At 36.6% G+C, this 26,199-nt stretch overlaps 1 protein-coding gene across 1 annotated transcript in view; it reads right to left on the bottom strand.

Annotated features, from left to right (window-relative positions):
• Positions 1-5,697: 5,697 nt before the first annotated feature.
• ST8SIA6 (ST8 alpha-N-acetyl-neuraminide alpha-2,8-sialyltransferase 6) overlaps positions 5,698-26,199 on the bottom strand; it is a 132,488-nt gene continuing 111,986 nt past the window's right edge. The window contains 5 exon segments of the mRNA XM_045858027.1: positions 5,698-7,911; positions 9,087-9,179; positions 11,649-11,684; positions 11,686-11,759; positions 15,205-15,349. Coding sequence (XP_045713983.1) covers positions 7,443-7,911; positions 9,087-9,179; positions 11,649-11,684; positions 11,686-11,759; positions 15,205-15,349 — 817 coding nt within the window. The 3' untranslated portion in view covers positions 5,698-7,442.

The raw sequence follows: 26,199 nt of genomic DNA, 5'->3' as shown, positions 1-26,199 counted from the left end.
CATAGTGAATACCGTCAATAACATTGCAATGACTATGTATGGTGTCAGGTGAGTATTAGGCTTATCATGGGGATCACTTGATAAGTTACATAAATGTCTCACTGTTGGGCTGTACGCCTGAAACTAATGTACTGTATTAGTGACTGTCAACTCTAATTAAAATATTTTTTCATTTAATTTTTATTTTTAGAGAGAGGGGGAGGGAGGGAGAAAGAGGAAGAGAAACATTGGTTTGAGAGAAAAACATTGTTTGGCTGCCTTCCATACACGCTCTGACTGGGGACCAAACCTGTAACACAGGCATGTGCTCTGACCAGGAATCAAACCATCAACCTTTCGGTTTGCAGGACAACACTCAACCAACTGATCCACACCAACCGAGGCTATAACTGAAAATTTTTAAAACAATTTTTAATAAGTAAAACATCGACCAAATTTTCATACCAAATTTTATGAAAGATGTGACAACTGCAGCTGGTAGGCTCTGCTGATAGAAACATGAATTTCACAAACACTTTGGAAAACTCTTGGTAGTTTTTTAAAAATGTTAGACATACATTGACCATGTGCCCTAGCCACTTCATTGCTAGATGAGTCATTTTGAGTTACTTTGTGTGTTTATGATGTGGGACAAAGGTCAAAATTTATATTTTGCATTCAATTGTTCAATGAAAATAGATGTCCACACGAACACTAATACCTAAATGTCCATGAGAGCTGTATTTGTAATAGCCAATAACTGGAGACAACTGAAATGTGAATCAACAGGTGCATGGATAAACAAATTGTGGTGAATTCATATGATAGAATTCTACTCAGCAAATAAAATAATAAACTCATGATATACAAACAACATGAATGGATCTTATGCTGAGTGAAAGCAGCACATGAAAACATTTTGGGGCAATGGAATGCACATCATTTATACAGAGCTGGTTTCATGGGTGTGCATGTGGCAGTAGAGCCAGACAGGTGTCAGTCTGAATGCTAGTTCTGGTCTTATAATGTAACCTTACAGAAGTTACTCACCCACCTAAACCTAAGCTTCCATATTTTTGTGGTAGTAAGACTATTTTATGTATGGATAAGAATATGAGGCCTGTCCAGAAAAAGTCCAGTCATAACTAACACAAGAACATTTGTGTGACATCAGTATAACCTGGCAGCCAAGGACAGTGGAGTGGATGCACATGTGTGAGCAATGACAACTTCGCTATGCTAGTCAGTGGGGGTGGTAGACGTCATTGAGTGACCATGTGTACTGTGGGGCCGTCACATTCAAAATGACTGACCGAGTAGAGCAACTAATCTACATCAAATTTTGCATTAATCTTGAATGTTTCTCCATGGAAATTATTTGGACGAATCAGAAGGCCACAGCTATGGGCAACTGGTGGTTAGCAGCTTCATCACAACAATGCACCCACTCATGCACCATGTCTCATGCAGAGTTTTTTGGTGAAACATCAAATTACCCAGGTGACTCAGCCCCACTACATCCTAGATTTGCCATCCTGCAACTTCTGGCTTTTCCCAAAACTAAAATCACCTTTGGAAAGGAAGAGATTTCAGGCCTCCAGTGACATTCAGGAAAATATGGTGGGGCAGCTGATGGTGAATGGGAGAACTATGTGAAGTCCCAAGGTGCCTACTTTGAAGGGGACTGAAGTGTCACTGTCCTGTGTACAATGTTTCTTGTATCTTGTATCTTCTTCAGTAAATGTCTCTATTTTTCATATTACATGGCCAGCTACATTCTGGACAGAACTCTTATATCCAAAGGCTTGCTCTATTAAACATAATGCAATATATAAAGTACCCTACATAGTGCTGGCATAACATAAATGTTCATTTCCATATAGTATGTGTTTTCTTCTCTTGCTCATTTGTAGTACCTCTCCGCTCTTCTGTAATTAACCTCCTTAGCACTACTACTTTTTTACTGCAGGACATCTGTCCTATCGTTTTGGAAAATAGAAATTTTATTTTGATGCTGTTTTAAAACTTCTGCTCTTTCAAACTAGCATATGCTATTTTCATTTTGCCTCATTTTGACAGTTGACTTCATCATTAGGGTCTTCGTTCATGGTATACTCAGTAGCCATTGTCTCTGCAGGCCCTTTTCTTGTGCTACTATTTATTTTCCCCTTTATCCCTAAAACCACTCCCACTGCCTGCTCCTAAATGGGCACTCTTCTAGTGTTTAACATATGTTCTTGAATATGTATATGTATGTATGTACATATGTCTGAATCGACTTTAATGTATTTATGTGGCACTATGCTGCAGATTATTTTCTCCTTTATGCTATATTTTAAGGATCTATCCTAGCTGCTCTATACACATCCAATAAGTTGCTTCTAACGGCTACCAGGTATTCCATACTACGTATTTGTCAGAGTTAACACATTCACTCCCTCAGAGATGGACACCGGTGCACCCAACTTCCTGCTACCACAAACAGTAGTGAAATCAGCATCTTAGTGTCAGTGTCCTGCGGACCCCTCTACCAGAAGTTCTCAGGGGCATATATGTAAAAAGTGGGATTGCTGGGCCACAGGGCAGATAAATAATTAATTTGACTAACTCAGTACTTCCAGACTGCTTTCCAAAATGGTTCAATCAGTTTATAGTTTACACTTCCACCAGCATTTAGAATTAATGGTCTTACAAATTCTTGCCAATATAATATCTCCTTTTATTTTTTATTTCTTAGCTACTAGTAAATTAGAACATCACTCTCTATCTTACTAGCTACTTAACATTTCCTTTTGTAGACCACATTCTTACTCTTTGTTCATTTTTATATTAAGATTCCTGTTTTCTACTTCTTGATTTGCAGTTTCTAATATTGTTTCTATATTAATGTCATCAATTTTACACATTGCTAAAAGCTACTCCATTCTGCCACCAGCTTATTCCCTTTGTTTAAGGTGCTGTTTATGGACTAGAAAATATAGTCAGAGATATCATTTCTTAACTGATGTTTTAAAAAAGTTATTTTAGGGTTATATTTAAGAAGTACAGCCTCTCACTAACATTTAGTTCTATTGGCCTTACAATAGATGAGTCCATCTTTAATCTCCCTGCAGTCCGACTTTTTCTATCACGCAGTGTAGGAATTTTTCTCCATATAGTGAGCTAAGGTTCCAATACCATCACCTAACGAGTTTGTCTTTTCTCCATTATGTGAGCAAAGCATCTTTATCATATATCACTCACTTTTTGTTGTTGTTGTTGAGAGCAGAATGGTATTGGAAAGGTGATGGCCCAGATAAGAAAGGGAACATGTACAAAGGACCCATGGATAAGGACAACCGGGAAGGGACTGTCTTTGGGAATAGGGGGTGGACGGGGCAGGGGAGAGCAACAGGAAAATGGGGACAACTGCAACTGAACAACAATACAAATTTTTTTAAAAAGATACAATGGACAAGAGAAAGTTCCCGGCCCATATATCTTCTGGAGGGTAACAGCGACCCTGCCTTGGAGTCAGCCTTTTGAAGCCTGGGGCAAACAGGAAACCTGAGCTCACCCAGTGGCTCTAAATGCCTTTTTTAAAAGTCAAGATTAAGAAAGAAATAGTCTCATTAGGTCAAATGTTTCAGATATTTTATTTGAATTCCTGCAATTCCTATAGTGTTTAATAACATAACAATGGGTTTTCATGTCATGTTAAATAAATAAACTGTTTTGTTGTAACTATCATTCTGTAGTAGCTATTTAGGATGTGAACAGACCCATCATCCACAAAATTTCCCATTTTCCCAAAGCTTCCTGAGATTCATGGAATGATTTAGGGTACTTGACATGATATAGTATCTAACTGGTAAATTTTTTGTAAGCAAGGGAAAAAAATCTAGCCCCAAACAGGTCTGATTTATGGCTTAATTCAGTATTCTATACATAGAAAGTCCTCAAAAAATGTCCTTGGCTGATTAACTGGCTGAGAGCCCACAAATTTACAGGGTTGGAATTTACATGCAGAAGGAAATCTTCTTTCATGAAAGTGACAATGTGTTTGCCTTTTCATTTTCTTCTGAGAAAAACCCCAGAGACTTCAAGGACTATTCTATGACATAAAACTTAAATCTATACAACTGTTTATGGAGTCCTTTCCGGGGCCCATATAGCAGTTTGCAAGCATGTATGCTTCACTGACCATTTCTGCTTACCTTCTGTATTTGGATGAAAATCCCTTTAGAATCTTGTTATGCAGTTACATTGACCAGTGATGCTGCACAATAAACAGAAAATAGAATCCAGAAAAAACAATATTTTCCTTAGAAACTTGTGGCATGTGGTGTTAGGAGCTGGAGTATGAACTAAAGATTTAGTACTCTCTTGCACCAGTGCTCAGACTGTTTTCAATGCCCATGGATGCACTTGAGGTTTAAGAGCAGAAGATCAAACCCAACCCACCTAACTACACTTAAGCAATGCTCATTACGCCCAGAGATTTCTTGAGAATATCACAGTCAGTACTGGCAGTGCTTCATCTATAAATCTAAGAGATGGAGTAGGTTTTTCTTTTTGTTTTTATCTTAGTGACAAAACTTGTAACAATTCACCAACCCAGAACAAAAAGAACGGTGACTTATGACTTACAATTCTCATAGCTGATATGTTACATTATAAAAATTCATGTTCTATTTTATTTTAGAAAATGTTTAAAAATTCTGTTCCTAAACAGGAGGACATTATTGGCACATGACAGTGGGACATGGGGAAGGTCACCCTTTGCTAGGGAGAAAATGATACAATGTGAACTAGGCCACCCACTCCCTTTATTTCTCCACAACCTACTGACTACACTAGAGAGGATGAAGCAGAGGGTTTCAGCTCATAGCAGATAAATACAAGATGCTGAGATTTCACAACAGCTACAGACCCACTTGGGAAACAGAGACAAGGAATGCACACATTCTTTTTGACAAAAGACTTCTGGCAAATGTGAATCTAGCTGGGCTTGTTGTATAATTTCCACAAGTTTTAGGATGGCAATAGAAATGTTAATGTAAATATTAAGCAAGAAACTAACTTCAGCTGTTTTCATGTGGATAGGTCTACAATTTTCTCCACAACTGAAAAATTTGTTTTTTACTGAACTTTTACTGGAACGTGCATATTATACGACATTGCTTCTTAGTCTCATACCATTCTGAACATTCCTGAAATTGATTGGTGACATCAAAGATTTTGTTTTGATATTCTAGAGGAAATTTCCAAAGTTAAAATGGAAGTTATATGGGAAAAACTTGAATAAGTTCTAAATGTCCTAATCATATGCAATTTTTATTAAAATAACTAATAAAGTCTCCATATTATATATTTAATTATTTCACTATATTCTATTACTTTTACTCATCAATTACAAATTTCCAATACCATTAAAGAGAAAAGTTTAAGTTCTTGTGCATAAGAAAGTGTTTTGAAAGAAACATTTTACTAACTATAAAATATTGGAATGCTGTGATCTATTTTTGATAATCCATTGCTAGTAACATGATAGAGACATTACCAATGCTGCTAGCAGATTTTTAAAAGCTAATAAAACTCATTAGAAGTAGTAAAAATCAGCTACTTATTCATCACCACAAAAAGAAGGACAAATGAATTAGACTTCATATAACTAAAAGCATGTTTCCTTTGAAAAATATTTACATATGAGCTTTTAATCAATTTATAGAGCCAATAGGTTTCATTTGTTACAGAAGAACAAATGAAAAAGTAAACTGAGAATAGCATCACAAATGTCATCTATTATCAAACTAAAGATGTACTTTATCAAAATAAGCAATTTACAGCAGAATGTTCTCACAAGTGAACATTTAGTAAAACAATATTCTGGCTAAAGTAAGAATTTAGAATTAAGAGCTGTAATTAATTTGGCATGCTGCCTAGTCTATTCCACTCATCTCTCTGCTCACCTTGTGATGGTACAAAGACAAGCAGGAAAGTATGCACATAATTACTTAAGTCAAATAACTTATTCAGTAGATGCAGGGGCAAACTTTTTGTTTTTGTTTGTGTGCTTTTGTTTTGCTTTATCGCTCACTTTTTCCACCCAGCCCGGCCAACTCCAGGGCTGACCTGTATTAACAGGTATCAGCATAATGTAAGGGAGTGTGGTGAAAGTGCTGATATTCAATATCTACTCAGGCTTCATTTTAGTTTGATGTCTAATACACCTTTCCTTATGAGAAAGAAGATTTCGTGTTTTAATCCTTACAACTTACCTATGAAATCTGTCAGGTTGGTATTATTCCCATTTCACAGATGTGGCCCCAGCTAGCACCCTCAGACTCTGTAACCTACCCTCATGGGACAGTTTTTGGGGGCAAAGACAGTGACCTACCTTCCAATGTACTAGTTTGGATGAATCAGAAGCCAGTGGACAGCTTGCTCCCCTGTCATAGTTCCTCTCCCTCGAGTTACCTCCATTTGATTAAACCTAACTCAGCTGGGTCGAATTCAGAAATCACCTCTTCTCTCATATAGATTCTGCTGAGGTAGATTTAATTATTCCCACACAGTGCTTTGTTCATAACTGCTGAAGGAACCTGCACCACACCATATCACGGTGAGCCGTGAAAGTGCTTCCTCCTGCAGGGCTCAGTCCCCTTTGTGTCCCGCTCACAGAGCTTATTAGGGTGGAAGCAGCTCTTCCGTGATGTTTTAAAAAATAAGTTGAGTAAGTGAGCCCACAGACAAGTCAACAAGTAGGAAGAACTGGATACTGTAACCATTCATATCCTTGAAGTAGATAGACCCTGTCAGTGGGAGAGGAAAGGGTTTAAGAGTGAGGCAGGAAATCAATATAAAAGTGATTTAAAAATGTTTTCTCCTTTAAATGATAAAGGAGAAAAAGAATAGGCCTAAAATCTAAACAACACAAGTCATTGCAGGGAATGACACAAGTGAATGTAATCAAAAGCAGGCACATTACCATACAGAGAGAAGGATGTCATTCCTGAATAATCAGGGCTCCTGCTTAAGTACCTAATTTTCTGGTGCGCACTCTGAGAGCCCTGCCAGAGAAAGGCCCCCAGTGAGTGCTGGCAATTCAGCTGCTCTCTCCAGAAAGGTTTCCAAGAGAGAACACTTTCTGTTATCAGTCTGGTAAGGGTCGAAATTATCAAAAAAAGAAAGACTTTGAGTCCCTGCCTCAGGCAAATACTTTGCCAAGAGTTTTCACTGATGCTCACATTTTCCTAATATGCGTTAGGTATCCTGGTCCCCATTTTACAGTCAGGGAAATTGAAGATCAGAACAACTGAATGGGTTGCCCAGGTTCCATACTTAGTAGGGAGCTTTGATCAAACTAAGTTTTGGGGGCTGCTCCTATTATACCCTACCATCACCAATTTTTGTGTTCAGAAACGCTGTCATTCACCCATGGCATTACATTAAAACTATTCTCTCTTTTTAAGTCATTTTGCTTAGGCTATTTCACATTTGTTAAACTGTAATTGGAGGATTCCTTTCATGTGAAGTTGGAGGATCTGGCTGTATTCTTTGGGCATCTCATGGAAACCACGTTTGGGTAAGTTGTTGTCGTAGTAGTGATGGCTGACAGGGGTGTCCTGTACCGTCTTAGAGAAGGGCCAGAACCCATACAGTTTCACATTCTCACACAGTTCCACAGCTGCGCTTGCGATCATGAAGCCGGAGGACAGGCGATACTCAATCAAACCTTTAGTTCTCCAGAAGAGGGCGAGATTCTTCAGGTACCTGGGGTGGAAATATATAACCTTTTGTCTTGCGTTAGATTCTTTCAGTGTGTTGTACACTTTAAAAGAGGCACCAGTGTTGGCCCTGAAGGAAAACGCTGGCAGAAGAAGGAATGCATCTCCATAGGTTGCAATGTCCTCCAGAAATTCTGCTTTCTTTTCCTTTAAGTTCCTGTATCTGCCAATTAAAAATATGCATAATAATAACAATAATAATCAAAGTAGTGGTTTTGGAAACACAAGGCTGAGTTTACCACTGGCCAAAAAAAACTGAATCATGCATATGAAAAAGAAAAACTACAGATTCAGAGAAAACTCAAACCTTGTAAATATCAAGGGTTAGGCCTTCATCTCTTTCTTGGTATTTCTAGAATCTCATTGCTACTTTCTTACTGGGTATACCCCGACTGGACATACATTTTTTATCATCTTTGATCTTCAAACTCAGTAATTTTTTTCTAAGCTTGCTTTTTGGTGCTGAAACACCTTCCAAGTTTATAATGATGAAATGTTTTCTCAAACATAGGACACTCTTAAAATATCTGTACATTTAAGAATTCATTGAGCTATAGACTTGTGATTTGTACACCTTTGGTACATGTGTGGTCATAATAGTTTCCTTTAGAAAACTTAAAATATATATACATACACACACACTTTTTAAATTTCCTCCATGTATTATGATGGTTCTCTATATTTTTGGTTTAAATAATAACTACACAATTTGTGAATTTTAAAAGTAAACGTTTGGGAGGCAGATATGATATTTTATATTCTCTTAATGGATACTAGAATTACTTGAAGAGTGTATTCTATTAGTGACTTTTTATTAAAATAATACAGTAAGACTATGTACAGTACTTTCATTAACCAACAAACATTTCATTGCAATTACATAATGGAATATGAAGCATGACAATTATTCTTTAGTAATGCACTATCCAAAGTGAAAATCAAATTTTGCTAGGTTCTCCTAAGGCTTGCTCTCTGAAGTCTCCAAATAGATTAGGTTTTATTAAAAAGGCATTACCAAGATAAAAGAGTAACACTAAAATTCTGAAAGAAAATTGAAAAAAGCAACTTCACTATTGTAAAAGAAGATGAGACAGTAAGTTCTCATTTGATGAGCAATGTTCAGCTTGTATCATTAGAAGTACAACTGGTCATACCTCTTATGAGCCACACCTTAATAGAAATTCAAAAATTACAGATATATTCTGATATATTTTCCCCAAAGAGTCATTCCAGCTGTATTTCAAGTAGCTTCAGCAACATAATCGAGTGCTCAGACTAAGAAACATGGTGAACAACAAATGAGTTTCCTGAACTGCTGTGTGAGTTGGATGCACTTACTTGAGTCTTATGATACTAGGATTTACAGTCACAAGATTGGTTTTACTGCCAACATCTTCACTGACATTTCCTGTCGTTGGGGGCAGGTTACACCTGAAATTTGGAAGAAAACTATTTTCAAAATACAACTTATAAGAAGAGTACATACACATAAATACATACATACACATGTGATCATTGTCATTTTTTTGAGAAAATCATTGCTGTTTAAGAGTTCCTCAGAATTCATCTGATTTCCATTTAAAACTATTTAATAAGTACTGAACTCCTAGTAGGTTCAATGTTGCACAAAACATACAAATTTGATAAGTGGTTTCAACATTGATTTAGACTTATAAGTAATAAAACTAGAAATGACAAAGCTTGCCTAGCTTTTGAAGAGTTCATACTCCTCTTATTAAAATTATCACTTATACTGATTATATTCTTATAGTGGTATGATCACCAACTTACAGATTTCTAAACATTGAGGCATTCTGGCAAAGGTTACAGAGTCTGCCAGGCTCTGTATGGCAAAGACCATATGGAAAAAGCAAAAATCTCCTGATTCCCTAATGGATAGTTTTCCCACCAATTTATGCTATTAATAAATAAAACACTTATGTTCTTCATATAATGATGTTTTTATATTGATGTTTTCATTCTCTTTTGAGTACTGATTTGTTTTCAAATTGGAAAACAAGTTAATGATTGTAATTCTGAGCAATTATATTCCTGTCACGCAAAAAGGGAAAGTTGGTTATGACTCCATAATTATCATTTACAGAATTTCAAGTAGACCAATTCTTTGAAAATGTACATACAAAACGAGCATCCCTGAGTATTTCCTTAAGGAAGACCACTTAAAGTTCATGGGTTCTGAAGTATAAGTGAAGTTGATATTTTATTCCATGTTCTACTAAACATACAAACAAATAAAATATACACTACCTTGATACAAAACATACATCTGAAAATAATTAAATATAGCACTTTGGGGAAAATACTAATCATAGATGATAGACCAGAAATGCCCTCATTAGTGGCCTTATAATAACAGATCTACATTCTAGCACAGTCCCATATTCTGCTGAAGAATAAAGGTTATTTCCATATAGTATCAAAGGAGAAGGAAATATTGGGTGTTGTAGATATACAGTAGCATAGGAAAGATGCTCATTGCCTATTTTGGCTCCTTACACTCTTAACTGACAGCTCCCAATCTTTTGAAAGGAAAAAATAATAATAAGCACTTTCCACATTGTTTTATAAAATATGAACATGTACAGCCAAAATAGGTACAGGCTTAAAAATTAAATAAAATTTAATGACACCAATCATGTCTAGCTCTCATTTTGCTTTTTACTTTGAAAGGCAAACTTCAAAGGGAACTCTATATGCAGAAAGATACCTGGCATCAGCAAATGTAGAATCTACAGATGTATGCATTTATTTTAAAGTTATAAATTAAATAGCTTGTGAGATTTAAAATTTTTTTAAACTAAACTTGTTGGATTTCCTATATCACATAGTTGCATAAAGTAAAATGGATGTTTAGGAATATTACTACAGATGTTCTGGGAATTTTAAGTTTATAAAAGGTCCATTAAAAGAAGAATGATTTACCTTGATGATGGCTTTTTAGTACTGAGTACTTTAACCAAATGGCTAAATCATTCAGGTATTGGCCATTTTGACATTCATTATGAGGGACACATCCAATAATTGTTGGGCTGATAGTCTGTTTTACTGTCATTGCCTTCAGCATAAACATCTTAAATGAGATTAAAGTGAGGGGGGAACTACTGATTCAAAAAAATTTTATTTGCTGAAAAGAACAACATTAAATAGATAAGGATCAAAGGATCTCCTCTGATGTATGAAATCAGTGTTCCTGAAATAGGAGGAAACAGATTTCAATTTACTTCTTAAAAAGGTGCATTTTAATTGAACTCCATCCTCCCAGGGATGGATCACCTTTTCTTCAAATTCTGAAAGTGCAAATGCCCTAGACCATGACTACAGGTACACATGGAAACCATTTTTGTTTCTGTTTTACCAAGCTGGCTGGTATGGAGACATAAATATTTAAAAAGATCATAATTTAGAAGCCTCACAATTTTTTTTTAAATTTCAGTGATGCTGCATGGCTGTGTAGTGCCTAGTTCAGCAGCTCTCAAGTATAATCTGAGAAAAAAATTTCCTTGAAATACTCTCTTAAAAAGCAAAGTTTTCAAGGCCAGGTGAACCCAGGCAATGTTGCTTTGTAGAGTCCTCACAGGGAGCCATGCTGCCCTCGGTGCACCGCAGGCTCTGGTGAGCCCGGCACGTACTGCAGACCCTCTCTCGCCACAACTCCACCCAGAGCTTCTGAAAATTAAATGATCACAGTGCATTTTTCTCCTTCTGATGTTCACATTCAGAGGAACTAACGGTCCATTTAACACTGCAGGAAAGCCTAACAAAATAATTTGTAGACTTACACGACACAGCTCAAAGGTCAAAATTTACAGAGTGTCTTTACACCAATCCTGTAAATCCAGCTGGTCTTTGGCTCAAAGAAACCAGATGAACAGGCCTTACCTAAAAACGAAGTCGGATTTATCTATTTCGGCTCCAGAGAGACTTACTCAGAATCCCCCCGTTTCCAACCACTGCACACTGATTGTAGCGGTGCTCCACAAAAGGCTGTGACTAGCAGGAAAAAGTGAAAAACTACCATGAGATGTCTCTAGTTTTAGAACTATAAGCATCATTAGCTGAATTCAAGTACCCTAACTTTTACACATGCTAAGGAAAGAAAAAGAGAAGTAGCAATACCATACCATGTTGATCAACTCATGACATAATAAAAAAATCTTCTAAACCTGTTATTTCCTGGAGAGAAATACACTGCACATCACACACAATATAATGTAATAATACAAAATATAATATATTTGTATATAAAATATAATGCAGTTTACATCACCTAATTAAATAAAATGAGAATGGCAAAATCCCACATTGTGCCTTACCAACAGGAATGTTTTCAGCAAAAAAGAGAAAAAAGAGCAATTGGAAAGTACCATAAAATCCTCTATTCTAGGGACTAAAATTAACAGCTAATTTAGCAAACTTTCCCAAGCTTCTTAAATAGTTAGACCTTCAGGCTCAGTGATGATAGATTTATGCCTGCCGTCTCCGCAAATGACCAGCCATGGCATTTCAGGGAGGCCCACTCACTTTGTGGTGACGTATTTCAAATTAATTTCCCAGGCCTGAATCTTTTAAATTTTTTCCAAGGACCCAACTTGCCTATTCTGAAAGATTCCCACTTGCACCAACTCCTCCCCAGTTTGAAACATAACTCTTCTGTTCAACACTACACTATTCTTTTGCTGGTCACTTTCCCCGAAGGAATGACATGCCCTTCCCCAGCAACGTTGGTGCCAGCTCACATTCTACAGTGACAGGGTCCTGATTCACCTATTTTTTTTTCTCTACAATTGGAGTGTAAGTCCTCAAGGCAGAGAGGACTTACTTTAGCACTTTTAGTTGTTCCTCATCTTTCACTGCAGACCTAGTACAGTGCATTGTATGCAGTGACTATTAAATAAATGCTTGCTGGCTCAATGTCCCACGCTGGTGCAGCCCCAGCATTGTGCTGAAGCCCACTCAGGAGGAGTTGGAAGAGTCAACTGGTAAATATTTAGGAATTTTGTTAGGGGGTTGTTAAACCATTGGTAAATTGAAATCAGCCATGGTGGGGAATTTACATAGCTAAAATTGGCAAATGCTACAAGCTGGGGCACCCAACTCTCCAAAGCCTGTTTACCAGCACTATTAGCAATACCCAGGGCCGATGTGGTTGTGGGCAGCCCAGAAGACCCCTGAATCACTGTGATACCATCTGCTCCTGATGGTGCACATGGGAGATGCCTAACAAGCAAAGAGACCTCTATTTCAGCACTTTTAGGTTTGTCTTTAAAAATTAAAAATCATATAGTCTATATTATGCAAGGTAACCAAGTACATAACTTATAAAGCCATTTAGTCCACACAAGGAACCTCACAAGCATTTTACAGATGGGAAGCTGGAGACATGAGTTAAAGCTAGAATGTGGCAGAGCTGGGACTCAAACCCAGGCAATCTGCACCAGAGTCCATGCTCTTAATTTCCACACATTATGCAGCTCCTCATGTTCAACACATAAAATGTGAAGTACCTGCCTTATTTCTCTTTATATCTGCAGTGCATAGCAGATTGCCTGGCTCATAAAATGAATGGTTCTCAAATACCTCAGGGAAATTCTAGTCACTAAACTTCTAGCTCGAGACATCTTCAGACAGTACTTACTAACCAGTATCACAATGAATTCTGAATTTTATAGATAGGGTAGAATGCAAATATGCTCTTTATGGCACAATAGAAAAGATTACTGAGGGAAGCACATCTCTAATTAAGCAGTCAAAATAATGTATGTTTTTCTGTGGCTTTTTGGTCAACTGGGGAAATGCATCCATATGCTTTGGGATCTTAGTGTTCAGTAAGAGTTGAAATAAATTATAAACATCAAAATTCCCTAAAATAAACCTTGTAAGAAAATGTAAATTTGTGCATTTCAAGTGTCCACACATTGCTCAGTCTGGTTGAAAACCAACTTTGTTGTCTTCCTTTGCAATTTACCTAGTAAAGTTTTTGGAGAAACTGGCTTCACAACTTTTAATCAAGAGCATCTATTGAGACCTTTTGCTGTGTAGCCAGCAGATCTGAGCTGAGTGCAGCAGAGTGGAACTGAGCCGGGTGGGCATGTAGGAAAGCAGGGTGGGAAAGAGGTCATCTCTCTCATAAGCCACATCCATGGAACTGGCAATGTTGAAGCAACACAGAATCATTACCTAGCTTTGCAAATATCACTGGATTGACTTCATAATTTTCTCCTCCTAATTTTAAAAAATCAGTGTAAATTTGGGAAGTGAATGTTGTCAATTGCATACAGAATTATCCAGCCTCTGGTAAGGTATTCTTTCCAAGGTGTCAATTAGAAGCAAAAAAATATCTGCTGCTCCTCTGTTCTAGTCAGTCTAAAGCAAGAAAAACACTAGCAAAAACTGCATGGGTGAAAGAATTGCTCATTGTGGAACCCTCCACAGCTGTCCTTGATAGGGAGTAAAAGTATTTTTTAGTTATCTTTCCTATTACTGGCATTTCAATGCATCATGAGGGTGTTTTAGAATGCTATGTGTGAGTTATTTTTTGCCCTCCTTTTCTTTCAGAAAATGTGTAATATTTTCTTCTATTGTTCTCTGTTTTTCATTCCTTCCCAGAAAATTATTCTTCCTTTGAGTTGTAATGTTCTTTAAAAATTGGAGCAACTTACATGACTAAAAATAAATTAGTTGCAAGAAGTCAAAAGTTCACAAAAATTAATTGTAAGAATCTAATAGTCTACAGTTGGTAAATTATGTATAGAAAGTGATCCCATTTTGACCATATCGACTTGGTCTAATTGCATTTATTCAAATCAATTACAAAAGATTTGTGAAAGTGTATGTTTCTAAGCAACAAAATGTTCTGCATGACAAAAATTTCCCCTGACTTTGGATTTCTATTAAGGGACATGTTTCTTCTTGTAACAATACTGAATCATTACTCACTAGTTTATTTAACAAATATGAGATGAGTGCATATAGGTACTAGGAAGTGTCCCAGGATGGGGGTTATGTCTATTGACCAAAATTTCTTATATATTTACTTCCCAAAGATTAATCACATAAACCTACAGTTCTTTGTGAAGGAATTGACTCAATTAGCCAAACTGGTAATTGGAACAATCTTATTCCAGGTAAAAAATGGTCATCCTCCCAAGCCCCAGTAATTACTGTGCAGGAAGCCCAAGAACCTCATCTCATTCAAGGATGAGTCATGGAGACTCAAGAAGTAGGAGAGCTTATCAGTTAAGATATAAATACCATCCCCTGCAGAGCCACCATGCATTCAAAATTACCTTTTTAAAATGGACTGCAATACATCTTATACAACAGAGAATGGTATTTTAATTCATTAACTCTGCCATTATTATAAGTTATAACTTGAAGTGAGAGAAAATTCACCTGGAAAGATGACACAAATAAACCACAATAAATCTTTACTCACCACTGGAAACATATTAAAAATGGTCTTTCTAATTAGGATTTCATTTTTACTTTCCACCTCATAACTCATGTTAGTTCCAATTGGAGTGTTATTTTGAGAAACAATGAAGTTTTGGACAGCATCGCAACAGGAAGCAAGTTTTGCTCTACCAAAAAAAAAAAAAAAAGAGAGAGAGAGAAGAAGAAGAAAAGAAAAGTGAGCCGTGAAATAAGATTAAGAAACAAACAAACAAAAGGAGAATACATGGGAATGCAAAAAAGGATTTTTCCATATGACTTTCAGAAGGAAGAGAAATCATTCACAAAGATGACATTTTTATCTCATTTCATTCTAACTGCCCCTGGATGGGGAAACAGGGCCTGGATAGGATAAAATAGCAAAGAATGTCAAACAGGCTCATACATAGGTAGGGACCCTCTCATCAATAGAAAATACTCATTAACATAATGGTTTAAATATAAAAACTTCCTCTTGATGATAATGTTATAACTTTTTAAAAGAGAAAAATGACAGGACGTATTATAATTATTTTATAGCAACTATAAAGTACAGAAATAAACACAGTGTTACAAATAGTCACCAAAGCAATATGCAATAATTTATTATGAGACAAATTCAATGAAAAGAATCTTTACAGGGATTTTTTTTGACCTCTAGAAGCATAATTCACAAATACAAATTGTATTTAAAGCATATAACTTTATATTTTGATATGTGCATGCACTGTGAAATAATCACAATAGTCAAGCTAACTAATATATCCATCACCTCACATAGTTATTTTTTTCTCTTTATTTTTTTGTGAACACTTAAGATCTACCCTCTTAGCAAATTTCAAGCATACAATGCAATGCAGTCACTTTGATGTACATTACTAAAGGGAATTTTTAAGTGAAGCAAATTTAAAGTTGTCATTTCTTACATAAAGCTCAGAAAAAATGTAACTTAGTACTGAGCTATATTTAAAAATTATTACTGTGGAGTGAAACATTATCATTAGAATGAGGACTGAAGTAAGGCCCTGCAGGGCTCAGCTGACTTTGCCCCTACCCTCTGGCAGGTGAAGGTAGAACCACAGGTGTTTTATATTATGTTTACGTAATTCTACAGGGATGTAGAGATCCAATAGCATCTCTTGATAATTATGCCAGACCCAAGATGGCAGAGGAGTAAGTGGAAGCTATACTAACATCCTCTCAGGACCAATCTGGAATTCCAACTAAATTATAGAGAAATCATCCTGAATAACCAACTGAACACTAGCTGGAGAGAAGCCTTATAACCACAGACAGACAGAAGAAACCACTTCACCAATGTGACTGGTAGGGAGTGTGGAGGAGGTGTGAGAGGACTGACTGGGCTCCCACGGGTGGTAGCTGAAGTTCCAGAGGGATAGTTCAGTGGCCTGAGAAGTGTGGGGTCTAAACTGCAAACTAGGCTCCCCAGCCTATAGCACCAAAGCCTGGAAAGGAACCTAGATAATATACAGCTGTGGAAAACATCAGGGCTTCTGTCTACCAGGGAGAAATGGCTGGAGACTGAGGAAGCGTGTTAAAGGACCAATGCACAATATTTTGTTTGCGGTCAGTTACCTGGGCCCTGAAAGAGGGAGGGCAGAGTGGACTAGAGATGCATGAGGAGAGTCTGGGGCTTGTGGTTCTGGGGAGAGAACTGAAGGAACAGCCATCAGGGTCCTTGTGCTGAGTCATCCCCCATTCTGCAGAGGCCATCTTTCTCAGGCAGAGCACTACCCTCCAAGAGGCATGAGCCTGAGGGGAAGCAAGAGCCCCACCTTCAGGAATTACTCTTCTCCACCCTGTGGAGCTGAGTACCGCTTGAAACTATATCATTGATTAGGTTTAACAACTTAGGTGGATCTCTGGGAGCTGTGAGATTTTTTAGCTGACCTTGCCCTAGGCACTGTGCTGGTAAATGCCACCTTGGCGTGCAGCCTGGTTCTTTCTGCACACAAACAGGCCCAGCAGAGAGAGCCACACAAGTGGATCACTGGTAGTTCCAAACAGGTTGCCCAGGGCCAGTCACAATGTTTGACATAGGCCTGTACCAGACACTTTGCAGATCTACTTAATACATAGAAACAAAACAAAGAAGTAGCCAAAAAGGGAAGACAAAGAAACAGACCCCAAATGAAACAAGAGAATTCTCCACGGGGACAGAAAGAGATGTTTCGTGCAAGCAGAAAGAAAAAAAAAATGGGGGTAGTGATACTTATATCTGACAGACTAGACTTTAAAACCAAAGCTATACTAATAGACAAAGGACACTACATAATGATAAATGGAAAAATCCAATAAGATGATAATAAATATTAACATACCCAACACCCAACATACGAGCACCTAAATATGTAAAGCAAATTTTGATGAGCATAAAGGGAGACAACAACAGAAATATAGTCATAGTTGTGGATTTTAACACCCCACTGACTTTGATGGATAGACCTTCCGGACAGAAAATCAACAAGGCAGTGGCTTTAAAGGACACAGTAGATCAAAGGGGTTCAGTTGATATCTTCAGAGCACTTCAGCCCAAAGCAGCAGAATATACTTTCAAGTACATAGTACATTTTCTAGGATAGACCACACATTAGGACACAAAACAAATCTCAATACATGTAAGAAGACTAAAATAATATCACACACCTTCTCTGACCACAATACCATGAAACTAGAAATCAATCACAAGAAGAACACGGAAAAACACAGGGAGACATGAAAGCTAAATAACATGTTATTAAACAATGAACGTGCCAACAACAAGATCAAGGAAGATATCAAAAGATACCTGAAACAAATGAAAATGAGAACACAACTATCCAAAATCTGCTGGGCACAGGGAAAGCAATCTTAAGTGAAAATTCATAGCATTACAGGCCTATCTCACAAAAATAAGAAAAAGCTCAAATAAACAACCTAACTTTACATTCAAAAGAACTGAAAAAAAATAGCAAACAAAGCGCAAGTGAGTAGAAGGAAGGAAATAATAAAGATCAGAACAGAAATAAATGAAAGAGCATAAAAGAAGATGCAAAAGTCAATGAACCCAAGAGCTGGATCTTTGAAAAGTTGAACAAGATTCACAAACCTTTAACCGGATTCATCAAGAAAAAAAGAGAGAGGAGCCAAATAAATAAAAATCAGAAATGAAAGAAGAGAAATGACAACTGACACCAAAGAAACACAAAGGATTATAAGAAAATATTATGAATAACTATATACGAACAAACTGGATAACCTGGATGAAACAGATAAATCCCAACAACCCTTCAAAACTAAATCAGGGAGAATCAGAGAATCTGAATAGACAGATTACACCTAATGAAATTGAAGCAGTAACCAAAAAGGCCCAACAAACAAGATCCCTCAACTGGATGGCTTCACAGGTGAATTTTGCCAAACATTCTGAGAATTAACATCTTTCCTTCTCAAACTCTTTCATAAAACTCAAGAGAAGAGAAGGCTCCCAAGCTCATTTTACAAGGCCAGTATTGTCCTAATTCCAAAACCAGATAAAGATGCTACAAAGAAAGAAAATTATAGGCCAATATCCCTGATGAGCATAGATGCTAAAATCCTTAATAAAATATTAGTAAACTGAATGCGGCAATGCATCAAAAAGATCATGCACCATAAACAAGTGGGATTTATTCTGGGAATGCAAGGTTGGTACAACATTTGCAAATCAATAAATGAGATTCATCACATAAACAAAATGAAGGATAAAAACCACATGATCATATCAATAGATGTAGAAAAAGCATGCGAAAAAATCCAGTACTGAATTATGATAAAAACTCTCAGCAAAGTGGAATTAGAGGGAACATACCTAAACATAATAAAGGCCATATATGACAAACCCACTACCAGCATCCTACTCAATGGGCAAAAACTACAAGCATTCCCTTTAAGATCAGGAACAAGACAGGGATGTCTGCTTTCACCTCTCTTATTCAACACAGTACTGGAAGTCCTAGACACAGTGATCAGACAAGAAGAAGAAATACAAAGCATCCAAATTGGAAAGGAAGAAGTAAAACTGTCTTTATTTGTCTTTATTTGCAAATGACATGGTACTGTACATAGAGAACCCCAAAGATTCCACCAAGAAACTACCACAACTGACAAATTACCACAACTGACAAAACTACCACAACTTACAAGGCCAGTATTGTCCTAATTCCAAAACCAGATAAAGATGCTACAAAGAAAGAAAATTATAGGCCAATATCCCTGATGAGCATAGATGCTAAAATCCTTAATAAAATATTAGTAAACTGAATGCGGCAATGCATCAAAAAGATCATGCACCATAAACAAGTGGGATTTATTCTGGGAATGCAAGGTTCAGCAAAATAGCAGGATAAGAAATTAACATCCAGAAATCAGTTGCATTTTTATATGCTAATAACAAACTAACAGAAAGTGAAATTAAAAAAACAATCACATTCACAATTACTTCCAAAAGGATAAAATACCTAGGAATAAACCTACTCAAGGATGTGAAAGACCTGTACTTGGAAATTACAAGATGCTGAAGAAAAAAACTGAAGAAGATACAAATAAGTGGAAGCACATACCGTGTTCATGGATAGGAAGAATTAACATCACTAAAATGTCCATAGTACCCAAAGTAATCCATAGATTCAGTGCAATTCCTATAAAAATTCCAATGACATATTTCACAGAACTAGAATAAACATTTCAAAAATTTATATGGAACTACAAAAGCCCCGGCATAGCACAGTGATTCTGAGAAAGGAGAACAAAATTGGAGGAATCATGCTACCTAATATCAAATTATACTATTACGCCATAGTAATCAAAAGAGCATGGTGCTTGTATAAAAACAGACACATAGATCCACGGAACAGAATAGAGATGCCAGAAATAAACCCACACCTTTATAGTCATTTAATATCCCACAGAGGAAATGAGCACATACAATGGATTAGAGATAATTTATTCAATAAATGGTATTGGGAAAATTGGACAGATGCATGCAGGAAAATGAAATTAGATCACCTTCTTACACTACACACAAGAATAAATTCAAAATAGGTTAAAGATTTAAACATTAGACCCCAAACCATAAAAATCATAGAACATAGGCAGCAAAATCTTGGACATTGTCCATAACAATATTTTATTGGATATATCTTCCCAGGTAAGGGAAACAAAAGAAAAAATAAACAGATTGAACTACATCAAACTAAAAAGTTTTTGCACAACAAAGGAAAACATCAACAAGGTAAAAAGATAACCCACAAAATGGTGTTAATATCCAAAATTATAAAGAACTTACAAAACTCATCACCATAAAAACAATACAATTGAAAAATGGTCAAAGGACCTGAATAGACACTTGTCCAAAGAGGACATGCAGATGGCCAATAGACATATGAAAATATGCTCAATGTCACTAATCATCAGAGAAATGCAAATTAAAACCACAATGAGTTATCACTTCACATCTGTCAGAATGGCTATCATCAATAAATCAACAAACAGCAAGTGCTGGTGAGGATGTGGAGAAAAAAGAACTATTTTACACTGTTGGTGGGAATGCAGATTGGTGCAGCCAGTATGGAAAGCTGTATGGGGATACCTAAAAATATTAAAAATGGATCTTCCTTTGGACCCAGCAATTCCACTTCTGGGAATATACCCAAAGGAACCCAACACAGTAATTCAACAAAGCATAAATACCCCTATGTTCATTACAGTGTTATTCACAATGAAAGCAGCCCAAGTGTTTATCAGTAGGTGAGTGGATAAAATAACAATGGCACATTTACACAATGGAATACTACTCAGCTGTAAAAAAGAAAAATTTACCCTTTGAAACTATATGAATGGTTCTGAAGAACATTATGCTAAGTGAAATAATCCAGTCAGAGAAACACAATTACCATATGTGGTCTAATAAACAAACTGAACTAACAAGCAAAATAGAGACAGACTTATAGAGAGCAGGATGACAGCTAAGGGTTGGGTGGGGGCAGGTGATGGAGGGATTGAGCAAAAAAGGAAAAAGGATTCAGATTCATGGACATGTACAACTGTGTGGTAATTGCAGGGGGGAGGTTATGAGGACTAAATGCTAACAGGAAAAACTATAATAAAATTTAAAAAAATAAACAACGTTCACATGGTGAAAAAATGGCATTGTTAACTCTCAGTATTTCTGGAGGTCAATTTTGCAAATTTTATCAAAATTTCAGTAATATATTTTTGCAATATGATTTCATATCTAGAAATTTATTCTACAAAAATAGCTTTGATATGGTGGAAAAGTTTGTGTATAAACATAGATTTTACAAAACTGGTGTAAAAAGTTTTGTTTGGTATTGCATATTTATCTGTATTTACTTATGTGATATGTGTGTTTTATAACATAATTTATTTTTTTGAATTCTAAATATGTATCTAGCATGTATTGATTAATTAACTATATTCATGTGCAGTTTTAACACTATTAGCCATTTAAAAATGTGTAATAAATACTAATATACTAACAAGGGAAGATGTAGATGTAGATGATATAGATTAAGAAAAAAATGACTGAAAACATTCCCTGTAAAATAAGAAGACTTAGAATAATTCTATGTATTTACCCATGAGTATTCTCTCTCTCTGTATGGGGGATTTTCCAAAATATATTTAATAGTTTGCCTGTTGTAGTAGTGTAAAAATAGAGATAATTTTTCCAGATTTTAATCAACCTTGAAGTTAAGAGATTCTTCCATTTGTACAACCGAACTAGTACTTAACTTAAATCCATTTCCTGTGTCAGTTTTCAGAATCTCCTTAGGAAAACACTGCACGCAATAAAAAATGGCAAGTGAGCAAAACTTGGACCTTTTCAATCTTGAAGAGTTTTTGAGAATTTCCTCTTCCCTCAGCTTTTCCTCAGAGGAGCTGTTTTTTTATAATTTTAATCACCTTGTTTCTCTTTAAAACTTTACATATTTCTCCATATTATTGAAATATGAACTCTAGATCCAACAACAGCACAAGGAACAGTGACTATGTAGTGACCTGCACTGACTGTGTTAGGGCTGACCCCGAGATTCATTCACGTCTTTATGGCTTTGTGGTCTGAGGGGTACATTTCTGTACGTGTTCCTACTGAATTTTGTCCCTTTGCAAAAATACAATGCTTGAATCTAATCACAGTCATTTTGAATTATAAGCTAGGCCTCCTGAATTCCACAATTCTTGGGGTAAAAACACATCAGTACTGTGGTATTATTTGTACCTTAAAATCAAGATTTTCAACAATACTTCTTATCTGTGAACTTATTAAAATAGAACATTGTTCTTAACTGAATCCTATCACCTGCTTATTATCCCTCTTTGTATTTCAGAATGTAGAAATTAGCAACAGAAAAAAACTGAAAATGAAATGATTTACAGTCAAAACATGATACTTAGTAGTTTTTATTTATAAATTTAATTTCATAAGCACTCATGTGACATATTGGAAGTTCTGAAATTCTTATGTGTTTTATGATTTTACTTATATGTGGAATCTCAAGAACAAAACAAATGAACAAACAAAATTAACACAGGCTTAAAGACACAGAGGACGTTTTTATGGTTGCCAGAAGGAAGGGGGTCCAGGGGACTGGGTGAAAAAGGTGAAGGGATGAAGTACAAACCGGCAGTCACACAACAGCCAGCAGGTGGTAAAGTATAGCACAGGGAACACAGTCAGTCACACTGTGATGACTATGTATGGTGCCAGGTGGGTGCTTGAAATATTGGGGGGTTCACTTTGTAAGGCAGATGATTTTCTAACCACTCTGCTGTACACCTGAAACTAATACAGAAAAACATTGAATATAAACTGTGACTGGAAAAAAAAAAGAAATTCTATGTGTTTATAATTTTAAAAGTCTCTTTTAGACAGCATTCTGAGAAAAGGTAATGGAATGAATTCTCATTTAGTTTTGACAAGTAATTTAATTTCTCTAAGGATAGTCAATGCTTAAAAGAATATTATATCACCAAAAAACACTAACCACAGTACCCTTTGCAGTTTTTAATATTAATAGGTTTTGTTCTGAAATTATATTTTTAACATTGTATTATAAAATTTTCAAATCTAAAGGAAAGTTGAAAGAATTGGACAATGTGCACTTGAATAACCAACCACCAGCTACCCTCTACAATGAACTCTTTCCTCTATTTGTCTTATTGTTATTTATCCATCAATTCATTGTTGTAGTGATTACAATCCAGAGTAGATCGCAGGTATCAGTACACTTTACTCCTAAACACTTCAGCATGTATATCATTATTTTGTTTATATTTTGGAGTAAACTTTACATTTAATAAAATGAGTGCATTCAATGGGTTCTGAGATGCACATGTCCCTGTTACCCAACCTCGTGCATCGAGACAGAAAATTACTAGCTCCAGACAATGCCCTCATGCCCCTTCCCAGTCTATTTTTCAGCGCTCCCTCATTTTGAGGCAACCACATTTGTGATTATTTTTTTACCAAAGTTTAGTTTTGTCTGTTCTAGAATCTATATAAATAGAATCATATAATGTGCATGCTTTTGAGAAAGACTTTTTCCCTCAGCATAAATGGTTTTGCAATTCATGCTGTTGTATCAGTGTTTGTTCCTTTGTATTGCTGGAGTAGTGTTCCATTGCATGGATGTGCCCGAGCTTGTGTTAGCCATCTCCCTTGCTCTTTTAAAGAAATCACTATCAAAATCAAAGTTTTTCATAATAACTTCCCAGAAAAAAATCGTAGAATAATTATCCAAAATGTTATTTCTGAAGCCTGCATTGTTTCACTAACTAATGGGACTTTTTAAGCCTTTATATTCAGTGGCAGCATTATAAATGTATGTTGTTTGTCACTTCCCAGTTCCTCCATGTGGTGGAGACCCCATTAAGAACCAGTGTTGGTATAAAGCTCAGCTGCTCCATAACAAACAAAACAAAATGGAATGTTATCTATTATTCCATTTCCCTCAAAAGTCAATTCTGATCTTTGGTGACTAGATATGTTCACAATAATGGGCCTAGCAATTTCCCCACTCTTGTGTGAAAAGATGAGACATTAAGAAATGGACATACTATTATTTGGATGCGATAATTTTATGTCAACTTGACTGGGCCAAGTTGATGCCCAGATAGCTGATAAGACAATATTTCTGGGTGTGTCTGTGAGTGTGTTTCTAGAAGAGATTAGCATTTGAATCAGTTGACTGGGTAAAGATTCCCCCCCCACCAATGTGGGTGGGCATCATCCAATCCATTGAGGGCCTGAATAGAACAAGGTGCAGAGGAGGGCAAACCTGCCCTTTGATGGAGCTAGGACATCCATCTTCTGTCCTCAGTCATTCATGCTCCTTGTTCTCAGGCCTTCAGACTCAGACTGGGGCTTACACCATCACCTTTCCTGGGTCTCCAGCTTGCAGGTGGTAGATAATAGGACTTAGTCTCCATAATTACATGCACCAACCCCTGATAATAAATCTCTTTCTGTGTATCTATACATGCCCAAGTGGTTCTGCCTCCCCACAAAACCCTGGCTGAAAAATATTGGTACAGAGAAGTTTGGATGCTGTTATAACAAATAACTAAAAATGTGGAAGTGGCTTTTGAACTGGGTAATAAGTGGAGATTGGAAGAGTTTTATGTGCATGCTAGAAAAGATCTATATAATCATGAAAAAACTTTAAAGGCAAATCTGGTGATATCTCAGAAAGAAAAGAGGAGAGCTGTAGACAAGACTTCCATCTGCTTCGAGAAAACCTAAGTGATCCTGAGCAGAAGGAACACTGGCAGATATATGGATGGTGAAGGCCATTCTGGTGAGGTCTCACCCCAAAATGAGGAACACGTTATTGAACCATAGAGAAAAGGCGATTATTCTTATAAAGTGGTAAAGAACTTGACTGAATGGTATTACCAAGCTCGTGTTTTGTAGAAGGTGGAACTTGTGAACAATGAAATTAATTGGATACTTAATTGAGGAGGTTTCTAAGCAAAATGTTGAAGAAGAGTCTTCGTTCCTCCTGACTGCTTACAGTAAAATGAAAGAAGAGAGAAATGACTTGAAGGCAGACCTATTAATAAAAGGGGAAGCAGAATTTAAAGATTTGGAAATGAGACGATTATCCATATGGCAAAAATGAGAAAGCATGCTGTGGAAGAACACTAAAAGTGTGGCCAAGTTTACATTTGGTAAGGAGATTGAGGTGGGTGTGAACCACAGATTTAATTAGCCACAGCTGCAGAAAAAAATGCCAATTTGAACTGAAGAAGAATTAGATGAGAAGAAATGAAGGAAAGCTGTTTGACTTCTTCAATTTTGTAAGGGTGGGATCACAGAGCTATTTGACAACAAACGTGTATTTTTCTGCAAGACTAGGGCAGAATGGCCACAAAGGTGACTTAGAGATCAACAAAGCCGCCTCCTCAGTTACAAAAGGGAAGACCTACTTCCAACAGGCTAGTTGGCCTCTGCCCAAAGCCATGAGGGCAGGCCCACCAAAAACCATGGTGATGGGAATGCCCAGCAAGCTGTAGGGGCCGGACCCACGCCACAGAGGGCCTGGAGGGCAGAGCTCAGAGCCAAAGAAGATTATCTTGAGTGTTAAGATATCACAGAGTTTGCTTTACTGTGTTTTAGACTTGCTTGGGACCTGTCACCTGTTCCTTCTTTCCTATTTCTCCCTTTAGGTATAGGAACATCTGTCCTATGCCTGTCTATACAAAAAACACCATTGTATTTTGGAAGTACATAAATTGTTTGCTTTCATGGGTGGACAGCTGGAGAGGACTTTGCCTCAGGATAAATGGTACCTGAAGTCTCACCCACACCTAATTTAGAGGATATTTAGATGAGACTGGACTTCAGGCTTTGGACTTGATGCTGGAACAAATTTAAAAGACTTTTGGGATTGTTGAGATGGAATAAATGTACTTTTTGTTTGAGAAGGAAATGAAT

This window comes from Phyllostomus hastatus, unplaced genomic scaffold, assembly GCF_019186645.2.
Source record: "Phyllostomus hastatus isolate PE091 unplaced genomic scaffold, TTU_PhHast_1.1 phas_scaffold_1674, whole genome shotgun sequence".
Taxonomy (NCBI): domain Eukaryota; kingdom Metazoa; phylum Chordata; class Mammalia; order Chiroptera; family Phyllostomidae; genus Phyllostomus; species Phyllostomus hastatus.
The sequence above is the reverse complement of the archived record's forward strand: the minus strand, read 5'-3'. Positions and strand labels throughout refer to the sequence as shown.